Consider the following 18,380-nt stretch of genomic DNA (forward strand, 5'->3'; position numbering starts at 1 on the left):
CCACAAAAAAATGCAAAATAAATTATTCCAGTTTTCACATATTGGTCCTTAAACATTTAAAAGGGTGTCCAACTGCGTTTCTGGTCCACTTCTGCTCTGCACTTTCAAAGTAGCAGTTGCAATGGTTCCAAGAGGTCAAATATAAAATGCCCTCTGCCTCTGTCAGCCTTGTGCGATTTACCTTCTGTCATCTTCCCACTGCTTTCCAAAGTTTCAGTAATGAACTCACCTGCCATCTGATATTTGTTAATGTCTTTTCTGCTGTGCGTTTACCATAGCAATATGAAAAAAGTCTGCATTTTAGGTGATCATATGCCTGCCATTCTCTAGACCCATTTATCCAGAGCAGGACTGTGAGAAAGCAGTAGTCTATCCCAGCAAGCATTGCACACAAGCCTATCACAGAGTGGGCGACTGTCATGTGCTAGCCAAAAAAAAACAAAATAAAACCATCCATTCATTAGTCTGTTAAAAACTGCCAGAGTAGTGGATGTGCATAAAAATGAATGTTTATTTATACAGCAAACAGCATTAATAAGTATAATAAAATAGCATTTAGCCACACTCGGCCATCCTGCCATTTCCTATATGGAACTACTGTATGTACATCACGCATTTGGCCAGCGTTTCTGCCAGCCCAGTAGAGTCAGTCTGCTGAACAGAATCCTGGAAAATCTATGGTGGAGCAGAAACCCCTCTAAACTCCATTTTGGCCATGTCCGTTGTATCCCAGTGGGCGACTTTCCACACTCTAAACATCCCATGGTTAGCATAATGAAATCGGAACTGAAAAACAACACATTTGAAAAGACAGTCACAATAAATAACATCTATTCAAGATTGACCGTGACGCCTTTCCCAAACAAGGCACTTAACTCAGACTCATTTTTGTTTCCATCATGAAAAGAAATTTCAAAGACTGTGTCACTATGAATTGCAGCATGAGCTGGATGGCATTATAAAGGGGACAACAACTGGGTGATGCGTACTGTAGGTGTGCAGTTGACATCACGACTCGTGCATTGGCCCCTCTTCTAAAGTGTGGCCCTAATCTTTTAGCCCGAGTTGTGCATCTCCCCCACCCCCGATTATTAGTCATCTTGTGATGTCATAATTAATATGCATTTTTTGGTTGAGTGTAATAGGAATATAACAAGGTGCCAACATGTTATCAACATGGCACAAAGATGGCTCAGCAGGTCTTTCAAAAATATAAGTCAAAATGTTTCTACTTTGCAAAGGCACCTGAGGGAGCTCCTAGTGTGGAGCCATACTCCTCTGAGGTGGGCTTAGATGACCTAGAAATGTTCCTCGGGTGACCTGAAGTCAGGTATGGAGAAGAGGCAAGTACTCGCCTGGCAGTGAGGTAGAAGAGGATGCACCAGTGGCATACAGTGAACTTAGTATTCAGGACCCCATCCAATTTAATTTCTCTCCATCCAACCTGACAGAGCCCGAGAGGATCTGCAGAAAAGAATGACAGAAAAATCTCCAAATCCAGGTGTGCAAAGCTTGTCGTGTAAAACCCCAGAAGACTCAAGTCTGGAAATACTACCAAAGGGACTTAAATGAAGTACTCAGTAAACAGTCTGAACGTGTCATTGTGATAGTTCAGTTTTTTATTTTTAATAAATCTGCAAAAACTTCTAAAATCCTGCTTTGTCATTCTGGGGTACTGAGAGTTACTTGATACGTGGGGAAAAATGAACTTAAATCATTTTAATACAAAGATGCAACACAACAAAATGTGTTAAAAAAGAAGGGGTCTGAATACATTCACATTTACTTATTTGGCTGACCCCTTTATCCAAGGCGACTTACTGGTTACATTTCTTTTGGTTTTCCAATTGTAGCACAGGCAGGTAAACTGACTTGCTTAGGGTCACACCGTGTGGGTAGTGGGATTTGAACAGGAGGAGAAAAGTAGTTACTATAGCTTGTTATTTCAAACTCTTGTGTGTATTCCTGCACTCCTGTTCTTCTCTTAAAACCCTTTACCCTGCAATAAACCCTTACCTAGCTCCATTTTCTGGTGTCTGAGTGTCATTCTGGGTTTGTGGTCTTCTCAAGAGCACCAATCACAATAAAGATATAAAACTTTGGCCAGAATATGTGATCTTTGACAGCACGCTGGTAACCGGGAACTATACAAAACTGCACAAGCATAATACCTGCTACGCCTTCTGTTTTATTGCTCTGTTGTCTCGTTGTTCTCCTGGTTCACTAAGCAGCTGGTCTTCTCATTCTTTGAACTGTTGTAGTGGTGAATGATGTTTCGTGTAAGAAATACTTGCATGGATGGAGTCATACTGTTCATAAAGTAGTTGTTCTTCCTCATACTTGCAAACAACTGCTCCACTGTGTCACTTCTTATCCAACCAGCTAGCTGTGGAATCAAATCTGACTTTCTAAGGACATCTCTTGGATCTTTGGTGTTGCTTTCATGAAAGGTGTTATAGAGTGCATAATGCTCCGATGATCCAGTTAGGGGATGGCAATCTGGATCTTCTTCTGCCTTCTTACCCATAAGCCAGGGGAGGTCTACGGTCAGTTCACCCTTCTCTGCCTTTTCAACATTTTCTGGTAGAGGGCTGAGCAGTCGTCCCATATGAGGGCTAAATGGCAAAGTATTACATTCCCTTAGGTTCGTATGAGTTGCCAGGCCTCCAGCAAATTCATAAATGGACACATTTGGTATGTGGTTCCATGACAGCAAGAGATCTGCAAAATCTCTTGGAGACTCAGCTCTGATGTTACGTTTAATAGAGTACACCACTCCACAGGGGCACGTAATTACTGCCCAACCACCTAATCAAAGAGAATATACAAGGAGATGTTAACTTAACCAGGGAGGCTCTTCTAACCCAATCCCCCTATCAACGTAGTAAACTGACAGGAAATTACCAGAGGCTCCCCAAACGTTCTCGAATATCTTGTCAAATGAGGATCTTGACTTCATCATCTGCTCTCTGAGCCTCAGCAGAAGGTCCATCCTAGAGCCGTTTGGGTCCACACCACATTGTTCGCAAAGATGCCTCACTTCTTCCACCTGAGTTTTATAATATAGAGTGGTTTTTTTTTTGTATGTTCACATTGCTTTATAAAATATTAAAAATATAAAATATATACCTTCAGATTTAGAAGTTCATCAGCAAGCCTGTCGGCTGTCATTTCAGGGCCTATTACCTCCGAAGCCAGAGTATTCGTACTAAGCTTGGCATGTTCTGTATTTAGGACAAGGTCGTCTTTCCTGGTGTAGAAACCAATCCAAGGGGCCCAAAAATCATAACTTGGAGGGACAATGAAAGGGTTCTTTTGAAAACCTATACATAAAAACCAAAACACTAGATTATTAGCAAATTATTAAAAACCTACACAAAATATTGTTTTCAGTTTATGGAAGAACAATTAGTTTGCAGTACGTTTGAATTTATTTTGCCTTTTGTACAGTTTCACTCCTTTCTTTCAGATAGATACATGTTATTGCATTTACCACTTTTGCTTTTGAATTAAAGACGGGACTCTTGACCAGTGAATGAGAGGGTAAGGCAGATCTTCAATTCAAAAGTACAGTATTATGGGAATGTCTTTCCGGTTTATGATATACTAGCAGAATACCTGCGCTTCGCAGCGGAGAAGTAGTGTGTTAAAGAAGTTATGAAAAAGAAAAGGAAAAATTAAAAAAATAACGTAACATGATTGTTAATGTAATTGTTTTGTCTTTGATATGAGTGTTGTTGTCATATCTATATATCTATATATATCTATATATATATATATCTATATATATATATATATATATATATATATATATATATATCTATATATATATATATATATATATATATATATCTATATATATATATATATATATATATATATATATATATATATAAAACATAAAATACCCGTGCAGCGGAGAAGTAAAAAGAAAAGGAAACATTTTAATAATAACGTAACATGATTGACAATGTGTACATATATACACACACATATATACTATGGGGTGCCAAACAGGCAAATCAATTGATTTTGTGAATATATAAAGTCGGCGTCAGAATATATAAAGTCAAAACTTGAATATATAAAGTCATTCCCGAATATATAAAGTCAAAACTTGAATATATAAAGTCAGCGTTGGTATACATAAAGTCAGCGCTGGAATATATAAAGTTAAAAGTTGAATATATTTTGTAGAAGTGGCTTATTTAACAATATTTTAGCCAAAATACACACGTTTAACAAAGGCGCCTTCTCGTTTCAGTGCACTCGTTATTAACTGTGGTTAACAAAATGAATTTACAGAAATGTTTTACCAAAATATATCTGTTTGGGATGCTGCGAGCATATGATCTGGATACTTGCGACAAGAGCAATCCGAGATTTTTTTCATGAACATTTTTGTTTGCTATTGTTTAGCATTGATCTCTGACGTCAATGACGTCCATTGTATCAGGAATTTATGATCTCTTTATTCCATGAAAATATTAACTATTTTTCTTGGTCGCCACTATTTATGATACAGGATAAGCAAAAGTCAAAAAAATTACATTTTTAGGGGGCACATTCCTTTTAAGAGAAGCAATTCTTTTTACATATTAAATAAAATACTGGGTCTGTTCTTGCAGTTTAAAATGGGGTCAAGCATGAAAACAAAAGCCTTAAAACATACTCAACATTTATTTAAAATATCATCTGAGATGCACACATATTGTAAATTTTTTTTTTTTCATTTTGCCATTTAAATATGTAGCCCTTCGATGTGTTTAAGAAGCAAGTTTGGTGAATTTCTGTCTAACTACTGTTAGACTTTTTGACCTAGGAACCGTTAAATCACTTGAATTTTATTCTGAGCGATTCACTTGTGGAGCTCAATTTTGTAATTATTGGAATACTGGAGTTCAAGTTGGTAAAAATGTACTGACTGATTAAATGTAAATTGTAATATAATGTGCTAAGAATTTCCATTTCACATACTGTATACTGCTTCAATTAAATTATTTTTTTTCTTTTCAGGGTACATTTTACTTTACATTTGAAGACTGATTTTTGCAAATTTCAAAATATTACATATTTTTGGTACGGGTGGCAAGGTAGAGCAGTGGTAGCGCTGCTGCCTCGCAGTTAGGAGACCCGGGTTTGCTTCCTGGGTCCTCTTTGCGTGGAGTTTGCATGTCCTCCCCATGTTTGCGTGGGTTTCCTCCCATGGTCCAAAGACATGCAGGTTAGGTGCATTGATGATCCTAAATTGTCCCTAGTGTGTCCTTGGTGTGTGTGTGTGCTCTGCGGTGGGCTGGCACCCTGCCCAGGGATTTGTTCCTGCCTTGTGCCCTGTGCTGGCTGGGATTGGCTCCAGCAGACCCCGTGTGACACTGTGTTAGGATATAGTGGGTTGGAAGATGACGGAGTGACATATTTTCGGTAGTTTGGCAAAAATAGTTTTAAGTTGGCAGTTTTTGAGCCCTTACAATCATAACAGAAGGGAATTATTATTTGTATCAGCACATTATAGAAAATGATGGTGAAAAACTGTGATGCAAAAATCTGTGGATTTCCTAGTTCTAAAAAGAAACTTGCAGTGTTTTTATCCAAAAGTGTTTGGAGCTGTACTTGGAAATGGTGAAATGTCCTGTGTCTCGTACATAGTAAATACATTAAGTCTAATTACAAATAAACAAGTCACAGTCTACTGTAAGTCAGTGGTACCATACAGTGAGTCGTCAGAGTAGCCCTGCCTGTAACACGTGTTCCCAAACAGTCCCCCAGACTGATGTTTATCCCATTATATTGACCTCTTTTGTAAGGTGTTTTACATAAACGTGTCTGCTAAGCAAGTAAATGTAAATCTAAAGGATGTCTAGCTATGCTCTTCACCTCTTGGCTGGTTTTCATTCAACCTTTCACCCCCAGGGTTGTGTTTTTCTTTAGCTCATTTCTTGAATGCTGCAGTTGACATTGTCACTTTTCAAGTGATTGGAAGGCTTAAAGTAATACTGCTCTATGGAAGGATTCAGATGAACAAGCTGGACACTAACTTGGAATCGCCAATTCACTTACTGTATTTCTTTAAGGCTATGAAAGGAAATCTCATGCTAGGTCAACGAGAACAGAAACACTGGTCATACATGAGATGCAAACCCAGGATGACAGATCTGTGAAGCAGCAGCGTTACCGTACCTACCTACATAACAGCTACTCGTCTACACAATATTCAGTTGGCTAGTAAATGAGTTTGGAACTGCAGTAAGCTTCAGAAATAGGCAATCGATCAGTGACACTTTCTTTTTTCCTCTGAGTCATCCTTGGAAAAGCGAGTCCCACAAACAAATAGAACAGCTTTCTTTTGGTCTTCAGTTGCCATGTTCACATCTTACCTAAGGGGGTGCAAGCCATAACTTCAAGCTCAGTTAGCAGCAAAGGGGGTTTGGGGTCTTGGACACCCTACCTAGACAAGTCAATATTAATTCTTAAAAACATTTTTACATGCATCTATATTAGGGGTGTCAAATTAGCCAAAACATAATGTTCAATTATTCAAATCAGAAATACAGAAATATTTGAATATATTTAAACTTTGGGTAATGATCTTGAGTGTTAATGTACATTTGTACTTTTATACTTTATTATTATAGTAATAGCAGAAACGGTGGCAACATTAAAGCAAAAGTTAGCCCATGTAAGCATAAAAATCAGAGTGCATGTAAGCAATAATTGATTAAATATACAAGCCATTAAAATCCCAAACAGATACACACACACACTGCACAGATGTCTTTTCAGGAGTCCAGTAGTAACACATAGCATACAGGCTTGGGCAGATTTGTGCCAGATGAAATTTAATGTCAGTAAATGTTACAGATAGGAAGTAAAAATGTTAGTTTTGAATACTCAATGGGCGGTCTGAAAATCGAGAGTACACCTTACGATAAGGATTTAGGAGTCGTAGTGGACTCTAAGCTAATCGACTTCGCGACAGTGTTCAGAAGCCAATAAGAAGGCAAACAGAATGTTAGGTTATATAGTGACCTGATGTATGGAGTACAAGTCACAGGAGGTTCTGCTCAACCTTTATAACACACTGGTGAGGCCTCATCTCGAGTACTGTGTGCAGTTTTGGTCTCCAGGCTACAAAAAGGACATAGCAGCACTAGAAAAGGTCCAGAGAAGAGCGACTAGGCTGATTCCAGGGCTACAGGGGATGAGTTATGAGGAAAGAATGGAAGAGTTGAGCTTATACAGTTTTAGCAAAAGAAGATTAAGTGGAGACATGATTGAAGTGTTTAAAATTATGAAGGGAATTAGTACAGTGGATCGAGACTGTTATTTTAAAATGAGTTCAGCAAGAACACGGGGACACAGTTGGAAACTTGTTAAAGGTTAATTTCGCCACAAACATTAGGAAGTTTTACTTTACACAAAGAACGATAGACGCTTGGAATAAGCGATCAAGTAGTGTGGTAGACAGAAAGACTTCAGGGACTTTCAAAACTCAACTTGATGTTTTTTGGAAGAAATAAGTGGATAGGACTGGCGAGCTTTGTTGACCTGAATGGCCTGTTCTCGTCTAGATTTTTCTAATGTTCCAACAGGGTGAAGAAGTCCTTGTTAGGATAGCAAGCCATATAAAAAAAAAGAAACTTTGTAAGCCATGTGCACTGGCACTATGCTTCCTTATATTATTATTTTAACTTTTTGTTTACTTTCAGCGAGTTTGCAAAGCACAAAGCTCTTTTAACTTGTGCACTGGTGAATTAATACTGTCACCTTCAAACAAAGGCCCTTCACAAAGACGAGATTCTCTGTGCGTACAAAGTGACCAAAGTGATCACAAAGAAAGTAGAACTGGACTCACATGGCACTGCTTGTAATGCACATATTAAGCCCAGACAAAAAAAAAAACACCCATGACTGCCTAAACACACTAAAACTGTCATAATTAAATTTTTCCTCAGATAGGCAGCTTTTTAGTACTTGAGCACCCTCCATTTCTCTTTCTATACAAATTGAGGCACAGCGAGTCTATTCTATGTCTCACAAGTAAAGTAACTGAATGTACAAAATGTTGTATTATAATGATCTTTACGTGTTTATAATATTTACTTAGCAGAAGTATTTTTCACAGCAACTTTCAAATCCTGTAAAATTGAGTTTGAATGTTTACCTGGAAACTACCAAGTTAAATGATAAAGAGAAAGAGTGCTAGCTGAGTGCTGCATCAAGGAATGTAAGTCAAGATCATGCAAAATGGGGTCTTCTTCCTCTTTTGCAAATTCAGCAAAAATGTAATAAATCTGGCCTGATTATTTTTAATTATGCCTTATTGTTTTAGGCCTTATGGATCAAACCAGCAGGTCCTGTGAGGCGGGAGCTCTACACAACACCAAAAAAAAAAAAAATTATCTGATGAAAATTGTAATTTTAAGGCATTAAAATTAATTTTGACTTTCCAAACACATTCACACACCATGTTAAAATCAAGTTTTCTTCATGTTTTGAAAACAGTAGATTTAGAATCTGAACTTAACTCGATAGCCAATTTTTGACTCGATCACCAAATTTCCATTTATGTGGAAGTAAAATGAACTAAATAAAAATTAGTGTTTGCCAAAAAGTGTAAGAGTTTTTTGGACAGCATTTTCAAAGAATTTTAGTAGAATGGTTTATGGTGTTAAACGGTATCAGACACATCTCTTGGATTATTATTGTCATATGTACAGAGTACTTGCATATTCCATACGCTAATCAACATGTTGCCACTCTCCAGTGCCTTAAGTGGCAATTGCACATGTGTGGATTCACACAGTTTTACTTTGTTATTTACATGAAGCTCCATCCACCATGGTGACTATAAACAAGAATATCTGTATACCTCATGAAACATATAGGTAAGGATCTGTAATAAAATGTATTACTCCTAATTTCCATTTGTTGTCATAAACATGCCTCCGATCATATTATCTCCCAAGCACACTTCTGAAATCAAAAACCTTGTGCTTAAAATGGATATATTTGGTAAGTTTTAAGGATTTTGTTTTTATATTTGTACTGTAGCCCCGTAAGCCCACTTCTAAACCACAAGAACAAGCTTGGTGTTTATTAAAATCATAATAAAATTAAGAACATAATTTTCCATGGAAAAATTAACATATACCATGATTCTGAAAATAAAAATAATGACATGAAAATATCTAACTTATCCTTGAATACTTTAACAGGGCTAAATACTCTTTCTTTTAAACAGGATACAAGACTCACCTTCTAAAAATCCAAGGCTTACAATCTCCCTGGTAACTGCATCCCAGAATTGCTCAATATTAACTTTGCCATTGAAATCTGAAGATGGGGCTTTTATTTCACACCCTATGGAATAGAAGAAAAAATTAATGGAAAAAAAATTCACAAATTTTACAATCAAGGTGCAAAATATGAGTGCTCTTGGTCATCTGGAACTCTCTAGTTAACTGTTTGAGCTCCCTGGAAGCTTGAAAATCAAAATTGTGCAACCCCTGAAAACATTTTTAAAAATGTATTAATGGTGTTCGTTCCAGTTATTTAGTGCGTACTAGTGGGTTTACAAGAAGGTATTTTATCAGTCCACTCTTCAGAGCAAGCATCAAGTGCTCCTCACTGCAGAACTGAAAAATGCAAGGGGTGAAGTTGTACATAAGAAAAAAAGACAAATAAAATAGACCATTCAGTCCATTACGACGGTTTGTTTACCTAAAAGCTAAGCTGACCCAATATCTCAGCCAGACACTTCATCCAACCCCCACCTGTGTTCCCATTCATGCAGTCAAACCAAAAAAATTAATTCCTTCCAGGAAACCTAAACATACTGGCCGGGATAAACAAAGGATTCATACCCAGCCAGGAGACCATAATGGAAGGAGCAAGTGTAAGGCCACAGGGAGCAGCTCATTCCCCTATATAACAGGTGGCAGTGTTCTTCAGGGCTGGATCACTTTAAGACACCTACAGGGTGGCATGGGGATTGGAGTCCTGAGACGCAGTCCTGTCGAGGTCTTTGGAACTGCCAGAGAACACTGCCGGGGGAGGACTGGCCTGGTTTGTGTACAACCCAGAAATGCTCCAGAAGACTGGAACAGGTAGCCAGAAACACTTTCTGGGTTGACTTTTAAAGAAATCCTGCTGCCACACTTGAACAAGTCAGAGTTGGGAGTCAGCAGGCAACACTCATTTGGAGGAAGGAAGGAGGAAGATTTGGTTTGGTTTATTGTTAATGTTACATGTCCTTCAAGAAGGGTGACTTTTGTGATAGTGTCACAGATGAATAAAAATCTATTATTTTATCCCAGAAGTGTGTTGGCCAATATTGTGTCAGTGGTTTGGGCTCAGGGGCACCCTCTTGTGGTTACAATATACATCCCAGACAAGATACTACCTCGTACCTAAACTATGTCATATGTACCACCTAACTGAGGTAAAGGGTTTGTTGTTGACATCACATGGTTCAGTAATGAATCTAATAGGTGAAGTTGGACCTTATTCCATCCCCTGGACTTTTGATTCTGCAGCAAGGACTTTCTTGCAAGTGTTTTACAGACTGAGCAAGGCCAGATGCCTAAGTGTATGAAGGCTGCCTGGCAATAATGAAAAGTGCTTCTTTTGTGATAAATTGCTTAATGCCTGGTTAATCTGCATGCTAAAACAGCAATTTTAGGATTGCGCGCACACAGTGTCCGTCATACTTGAGATTATTTTTTTTGCTTTGTTTATTCTCTACACCATTTTCAGTTTCTCCCATTCCCATCAGCTTTTTACATGGGTGTGGTCGTACTGTTCTGCTGTTGCCTCGGCCCGATTAGGAAACACATACTGCATTAGCACCTCCTAGCCATTAAAGATGTTAAGTCAGTACATTACTGTCAGCATCCTAGTTTTAAGATATTCTAAACAAATCTCTGCTCAACTTTATTTTGATTGGTTTGGCAACAACTTTTTTTCTGGTTTAAAAAAAATAAATAAATAAATAAAAACCTACATTTTGAACAAAGTTCAGGGTTAGAGGCCAAAGGGTGGTCATCTCCTGGTCCTTTTTTAACCAACTTTTTCAAAACACAATAGCCTAAGTGTATACTGTATGTATCATGAAAAGCGTGTCCTATCTTTTTCCTCAGTTAGAATAGGCATTTTTGTAGAATGGCTGTTCTGCATTATACTGATCAGAAGTACAAGTTGGCTTATGTTCACAGACTGTGTATTCATCTATGCGATTCATCTACCCATGACATGCAATTTATTGGCATTCCACAAAGATCATTTATTATACCATATTGTATTTAGTCCACAGTACAAGAAACAGATTATGCAGCCAATGTCATATAGACTTACCAGGCATGTTAAAGACCCCTTTTTTATGAAAGTTCATGATGGCAACTGCAGGGTAATAGCCACAGGTGACACAAAAGTACAGGTAGTCCAAACTGGTTAAGGCTTCAAAGTGAAGATAAGCCTGAAGCACCTCTTCTTTACTTGGGAAACGAGCATTTGCTGTTGCCTCTAGTGCTTCAATCACATGAGAAACAGCTGTGTGCGTCTACAGAAAACAAATAAAGTTATAGGTCAAATACTGCTCAAAACACTTCTAAACTGCAAACTGTTTGAACCTTTGAAGGTTCGTACCTGGAGAGAATTCCGAAGAACAAGGCACAAATGCAAAGTAATGATGAGATGATCATTAAAATTATGAAGGCCACTCTTCCACTCCTGGTAACGGTACGTCATCCCACATTTGTAGCATGTCCTAAAATATGTGGAAACACCTGAAAGTAGAGCAAATGTATAAAAAGGTTAAGTATCAGAATTTACAAACTAGTTTCAAAGTACGCAAAAATAAAGAGTGCAGGTTTGCATACCTTCTGTGACACCTGTATATGCTAATACTCTGGCTTTTGAGGTAATCAGCATAGGATCACTCAGAATTTGAAAATCAGGACACTCTGTGCAAATAGTCTCCTCTGGAATCAAAACCTTTGGAATGCCGCTGTAACGACTGCTAGCGTTAACAATGCTTTGTGGGAGAGATGCGGGGAGAGACTTCTCTTTTAAAAGATACTGGATCATTCTTTCTACTCCAGCATAATCTGGTGGATAGATGGTCCTCTCTAACTCTTCATGGTCCTCTTCATCTAAGGAATCGGTTGAGAGCTGTGGGAAAGTGTCCATCATAGTGTCACTTTCTGTGCCCATCACATTCTCAAAAAGTTGTTTGTTAGTTTGAAAGAGGTGCCACTTAGAGATTGTTTTATGAATGCATGACCTCTGTGACTTGTTACATGGGCAGGACCAAGAGTTTGTCTTGGTGTCATATGATACAATGACCCTTCCCAACCTGCTGTAAGAGGAGACCTTTGGCTCAAACACCGATATGTATTTTTTAGATAAAGGTGCTCCAATGGTCAATTCCACAGAAAGTGGCGCAGCACGGGCAATAGCCATCTCTTTCCTTCTTAAACAAATGTTTTTTTTTTCATCTCCAAACCATTTCAACTGTACCATTTGGTTCAGAACCTCTTCTTTCAGGAAAATTTGGTCCTCAACACTGAAGGTGCAAAAAGTTAAAGATTTAATGTGGTTGCACTCAAAAGGCAGGAAGCCATCTCTCATAGAAAGCTCTTCATGTGTATTGCACTGATTCATTTCACAGATAACTGAATGGTTTGTCCCCCATGTTTTTTTCTGTACATGAATAGGCGTACCCGGACTGAAAAATGATTTTTCCACAGCATAGATTCCATTTAGACGGTCAATGCACTGGCTTTTAAGGTGTTTTCGTGCGGTTATGTTCTCTGTAATGTCCATGTGCTTTCGTCCAAGGTGGGTTCTCAAATTCTTTTTATTAATTACCATCCCACAATGTATGCACTTTACTCTTATCTGCTTTTGAACTTGCACTTTCACTCTAGATGGGATTAAGACTGCTGGTGATGGATCACTTGATGGTGAAGGAGACAGAGGTAATGAAGAAGCACATGGTGGTGGAGGTGAAGGCGAGGATTTCAATAAAAGGGGCAATACAGGTCCGACTGTAGATGGGGAGCGAGGTGAGGATTTCAATGAAGGAAGAAATGCAAGTCCGGATGGTGATGGAGATCGAGGAGACATTTTCAATGAAAGAGGAAATGCAGGTCCAGATGGCGATGGAGGTCGAGGTGTGGATGACTGTAAAGGAGGTAATAAAGGGCTGGCCGGAGAAGGAGGTGGAGACGCGTGTACCTGAGAGGAAGGTAAAGCAGGTCCAGCTGATGATGGAGTGGAAGGTGTTAATGCTGGCAACAAGGTTTGTGCAGGGTCTGTTGATAACCGCTGGATTATGCATATTGGCGGGCGGTGTACTGCTTGACTGGCTGAGGACTGAAAAGGTTTGCATTTCGAAATGTGACTTATAAGTTGTACCCTCCTGATCACAGTGGCTGAACAGTAGCAGCAATGAAAATGTGCTGTTTTACGGCAGTCCAAGTTACATTTTACAATAACATAATCTGAAAATGAAGAAAGAACATTAGTGAGATTGATCTTAAAAAAACATTGTTAACTAGGTTATAACTAATAGGGCGGAGTGGTGGCTCTGAGTAGTGCTGGGCAGTATGACCAAAATTCTATATCACAGTATTTTTCTAAATTATACCGGTTACATGGTATTTGACAGTATTTTTTTCCCATGCATGAGTGGATGTTAACCACATTTTCCACTGCAGTAGACTGGCTAAGAATAACCTATTCCACTGTCATGAGCATTGTACAAAAAAAACATTTTAATGTACACACAAGTATTAATACAGGTTTGCATGGCCCCATAAAGTGATAGTTTTCAAGGGGGTGGCACTAATGAAGAGAAGGACTCACACTGCATGACAAAATATAGAACCTTTTTATTGAACAAATTTTGCAAACAACTTAAACTATAATTTTGACAACATATTTTCAACCATCCAAAGAGGCATTAAGAATTAGTAAAATATCCAGAGGTGCTTGTAAAAAGTTGTATTGCACTGAACATGCCTTAGAAAAGGAATAAATAGTAAATATTTTTTGTAAACCATCTACACTTTCTGTTAATGTTAACAATCTCTGTCCACTGACATGTTAAAGTGACTTTTTAAACAACTTTACCATCATTTGACTGCATAATATTTAAACTAATAAATAATAACAATAAAATAAATAATAGTATTATTACTGATAGTTGCACTATTACTTCAAGATGTCAAGCCCAGGGGCCTCATGTATAACGCCGTGCATAGAATTCGCACTATAACATGGCGTAAGCACAAAAGCCTAAATGTGCTTACACACAGAAAAATCCAGATGCAGGAATCTGTGCGTACTCCAACTTCCACGTTCTTCTGCTCCATAAATCCCGACCAGCGTGAAAAGGAACGCTCGTGCAGGCGCTTTATGTCCCGCCCCAACTCCTCCCAGAATTACTCCTCTTTGAATATGCAAATCAATATAAATCGCCCTTAAGCTCAGCCTTCTGTGAAAAGACAATGGGAAAAGCACGGGGGAAATTTAAGAATTTCAGTGAATACCAAGTGGAGGCAAAGGAAAAACATACAATTTGTTCAAATAAACCGTAGTATAATCAACAAAAGGAAGTTGATCGAGTGACATAGCGTGTTGGAGAAACTTGAAAGCTCACGTTCACAAAGTCGCACAGTGCCAGAAATAAAAAAAGAAATCAGATATCAAAGTCGCCGTGAAAAGGAGAGTCGTAGCCCACTGTCTGAGTGTCATACGAAAGCTTATTAGGGTACAGAGAAAAAAAAAGGCACACAGTGGGGAAAAAGCACAAATGTCAACTTCAATCTCGACATTTCCACTTTAATCATGTAGTTTATTTTGTCATTAAAGTAGAACATCATAAACTTCATCTTAAAATCGTTTAATTAACCAGTTTCTCAAATCACATCGTAATTAAAGTAGCACGTTAAATGCTTTGTTTTGTATTTGATCTTCTGTGTGCTCTACGTGTGTGAATCACTACTTGCTTCTTAAACCAGCTCTCTTCCTCCAACTGGACACAGAGTCCATTACATTCGTGATATTACAGCTCTCTGAATAACTAAAATACTGAGATGTATACGTGATATAATTTTCATGATGATAGTTAAAGCACGTTATTAAACATGGGTTTCACGGCGCAGTGATTGTGTGCGACCTTTAGTGAAGTTATTTATTGCAGCAGTACTCAGGGGCAGCTCAAGGCTTGTGGTGGCCCTGGGCAGAGGAAGAATCGGTGGCTCCTTCGCCCACCAATGTCAATAAGGTAGCTTATGCACGGTGCATGTCCACATCCTTTGCAGACACTGCATAGCTGCCTCATGCTCATGACACAAGCATTTAACTTTTATCGAAACTTGTCACTGTGTTAGCTGTGTCGTTATTTTCTCTTTCTGTTTTATATTCAATATATATTGCCGTGGCCGTCACTGCAGTCCTTGCTTTTCTTTCCCCAAGTAACCGATCGCCATACAATCAGCTCTGTAATAGACGTTAAGCCATCTGTAAGCTTAGAGTGCTGATTCTTCAAAACGTTTAAGGAACATTGAAATATCTTCATAGTACATGTTTAATTATTCTATCCTTCACGACACTCCCAGTGAAGAATATAGATTATTTAAATGAAGTTAAAGTTTTATCTGTATAATATAACAAACATATTTTGCTGCATTTCATCTTAGAAATGATATTGTCATCATATGTAAATATGTGCTTTATAAAGTGGCTCAGGTTGTGTAATATTATAACTGTAGTGCAAGTTTACAGTGGGGTGATTGTACTTATAGGTACAGACAGTTCTACAAGGAGCACTTGATTGAGTGAGTTTAAAGTTCTTGGGATGAAACTGTTTCTGAACCGCGAGGTCCGTACAGGAAAGGCTTTGAAACGTTTTGCAGTGGCTGAGACAGCGTGTCCTTGAAGCTGTATACCGATAATTCTCTTTCCGATCAGCTGCTGCTGTGATTCACACTCAGATACAGTGATATAAATACTCCAAGTGGTGCAGTGAGAGAAATATGGAAAAAGATGATCCGCTGTGGCAACTCCTAACGGGAGGAGCTGAAAGAAGAAGAAGAAGGTGCAGTGAGGGTAACAACGCTAAAACAGTTATGGTATTTGGAATACTATGGCTATTCCCTGGACCATTATATTGTTACAAGTTAATTACAATCAGATGCATTACACTAATAAACAATATGCGGTTAGTTTCAATGTATTTATAAAGCCGCATCAAGAAAATGAGTAACCACACAGGAACAGTAGCACTGCTTTGACGCTGGGTGCCGCCAGTCTGCAAAACCGAGTGGAGAACTTGCGCATGACAAGGTATGAGGTACCGTGGAAAAGTGCGTGGCTTTACGCCAAGTGTAGGTTTTATACTTCATGATTTGAACGTGGAAAAGTTCTTACGCAACATTTCTGTGCGTACACACGGTTTATACATGAGGCCCCTGGTGCATTACACAGTATTCACCAAATTAAAATAAAATAAAAACAAGTGCAACTTGGTGATGACATTTTTACCAACTTTACATCCACCTTTATGGATGTATGAATTATCTAACATGACTAAGAATGTTTTTTTATGGGTGAAGAGAATTTGGAAGGTTTAATGGGAAGTTTGATATCGGCTTGCCAAACACAAATCACACAAAACAAATCGTTGCGAATCTGGGCTCTATATTCCAAGTTAGGGTTACAAATTAGCATTTAAAATGACTTAATTATGTATAAGTAAGGGAGTTGGCCATTGGGACACTGAAGGAATGGCTGATGAAAATGGGTCTTTTAGGATATATGTGAACATAAAATTAAAAATAAGTAATTTCAAGCAGGGGTGGCATGGTGGCGCAGTGGTAGTGCTGCTGCCTCACAGTTAGGAGACCCGGGTTTGCTTCCTCAGTCCTCCCTGCATGGAGTTTGCATGTTCTCCCTGTAACTGACTGACTAATTTCAAGCATTAATGTCTAGGTTGTATTTTTAAATCAATTAAATGATATCCTGAAAAAAAATATCAATTTCTACCAAAAACATGAAAATTACTGGGCATGTCCAGGCTTTTGACAGGTAGTGTATTGCGTATTCTGGTGGTGTTGTGAAGTGCTGCATGTTGCTTGCACGTGCAGGTAAGGATTTCACAGTACTCTGCTGCTACTAATGAATCCCCCACTCTTTCTAATTGACAAAAAAAAAAGACCAACAACTTAACTGTTGAGGTCACCTAGAGGTAAAATGAGTCACTGATGACTGCAAAATTGCTTAAAACAAACAAAAAAAAAACCCGCAGTCGCAGTGTACCCAGGACTGAGCATTTCATAAAGAGCACGGCATTCAAGTGTCCTCACACCAACAGCACCCATAAACACAGTGAGAAGGCTTGCAGTTTGTTGTTTCGGCAGCATTTGAGTTGGCCTTGTAAAACAGGACACAGTAAGGACTGCTCAGTGTACGTACGGTCAAGAATGCTTAACGTGTTTCAGTATACACGAGTTATACGTGAACATAACTTACTCAAAAAACACTAAACACCTATTGTTTGGAAAAGGTGCACAAAATAAAAAATGCTGGACAAGACCACATTGACAAAATAAAAAAAAAATCGGTGAAATGGTCACGAGAACTTACTATACATCTGACACTTAACAAGTCTGCAACTTAAACAGCACACTGCAATACCTGCCCCGTTTTCAATGACCAAAGCCTCACATACTCCGGCAAACAATCCCAGGTGACGCACACGTGCTGCTCGGGCTTACCTTCGTGCCGAACTGCCAGGTTCAAGTGGTTCTGTAAATGGATTTGAACGGCATACAGTTGATTAGGTTTATACACAGTCGGCTTGCAGAATGGGCAGTGGTATAAACTACAGCAAGTCGTGCACTTGGTGATCTGGGACTGCCTTCCAGACTTTAACACGGTTACGTGCTCCTGCCAAGGAAACACACGTTACGTCAACAGACGGCACAAGGCACTGCACGGGTCCAACACTTTTACAGAGAAATTAGAAGAGCTTTTGAACACGACATACTTACAGAAACAGCGTGGGGATTCCCTGATAACGCCATTATTCTCATTCACGATGCCGCAGCTATTCGGCCAGCTCGTTAGCCGTAGTTTTCCATTTGGCTAGCCAGTAGTGTGTTAGTTTAGCAGATTAAATGTATTACGGTACACAAGCGACGGAACTGCACGTAGATTCGATATAAGGTAGCAAGTGAACATCCAGCTTCGCCGTGACATCCTTGTGACTGCATAGCTGTGTAGGCTACATGTAATACGGTAAGTGTGTCCGTACATTATACACAATACGGTAGGCGACAGTGTCGTAAAGTGCAGCGTGCTGTCGGACGGCGGAT

At 38.8% G+C, this 18,380-nt stretch overlaps 2 protein-coding genes across 3 annotated transcripts in view; one reads left to right on the forward strand and one right to left on the reverse strand.

Moving 5' to 3' along the window:
• si:cabz01101003.1 (ubiquitin carboxyl-terminal hydrolase CYLD) overlaps window positions 1-10,305 on the forward strand; it is an 82,279-nt gene extending 71,974 nt beyond the window's left edge. Inside the window, exon 18 of the mRNA XM_039745908.1 lies at window positions 9,242-10,305. The gene's annotated coding sequence lies outside the window, so the exon portion shown is untranslated. The remainder of the gene's footprint in view (window positions 1-9,241) is intronic.
• Window positions 494-18,330, reverse strand: LOC120524049. Of its 2 annotated transcripts, none has more exons than XM_039745888.1 (10): window positions 18,057-18,330; window positions 17,781-17,952; window positions 11,877-13,502; window positions 11,644-11,783; window positions 11,353-11,557; window positions 9,256-9,360; window positions 3,130-3,323; window positions 2,905-3,049; window positions 2,172-2,808; window positions 494-786 (listed from the first exon to the last, which is right to left on the reverse strand). In XM_039745888.1, the coding sequence occupies exons 1-9, from the start codon at window positions 18,096-18,098 to the stop codon at window positions 2,189-2,191; spliced, it is 3,249 nt and encodes a 1,082-aa protein (XP_039601822.1). In that variant the 5' UTR covers window positions 18,099-18,330; the 3' UTR covers window positions 494-786; window positions 2,172-2,188. The 2 variants fall into 2 exon arrangements, with proteins under 2 accessions (XP_039601822.1, XP_039601812.1); XM_039745878.1 differs by having other exon boundaries at window positions 494-1,464.
• Between the last annotated feature and the right edge of the window lie 50 nt (window positions 18,331-18,380).

This window comes from Polypterus senegalus, chromosome 1, assembly GCF_016835505.1.
Source record: "Polypterus senegalus isolate Bchr_013 chromosome 1, ASM1683550v1, whole genome shotgun sequence".
Classification (NCBI taxonomy): domain Eukaryota; kingdom Metazoa; phylum Chordata; class Cladistia; order Polypteriformes; family Polypteridae; genus Polypterus; species Polypterus senegalus.

Excerpts from the sequence above, each read along its gene's own strand:
- LOC120524049 (XM_039745888.1), bottom strand. The coding sequence starts at position 18,098 with ATGAGAATAATGGCGTTATCAGGGAATCCCCACGCTGTTTCT. Across the intron at positions 17,953-18,056 it reads GGAATCCCCACGCTGTTTCT|GAGCACGTAACCGTGTTAAA; the intron begins GTAAGTATGTCG and ends TTTCCTTGGCAG. Across the intron at positions 2,809-2,904 it reads GAACGTTTGGGGAGCCTCTG|GTGGTTGGGCAGTAATTACG; the intron begins GTAATTTCCTGT and ends CTCTTTGATTAG.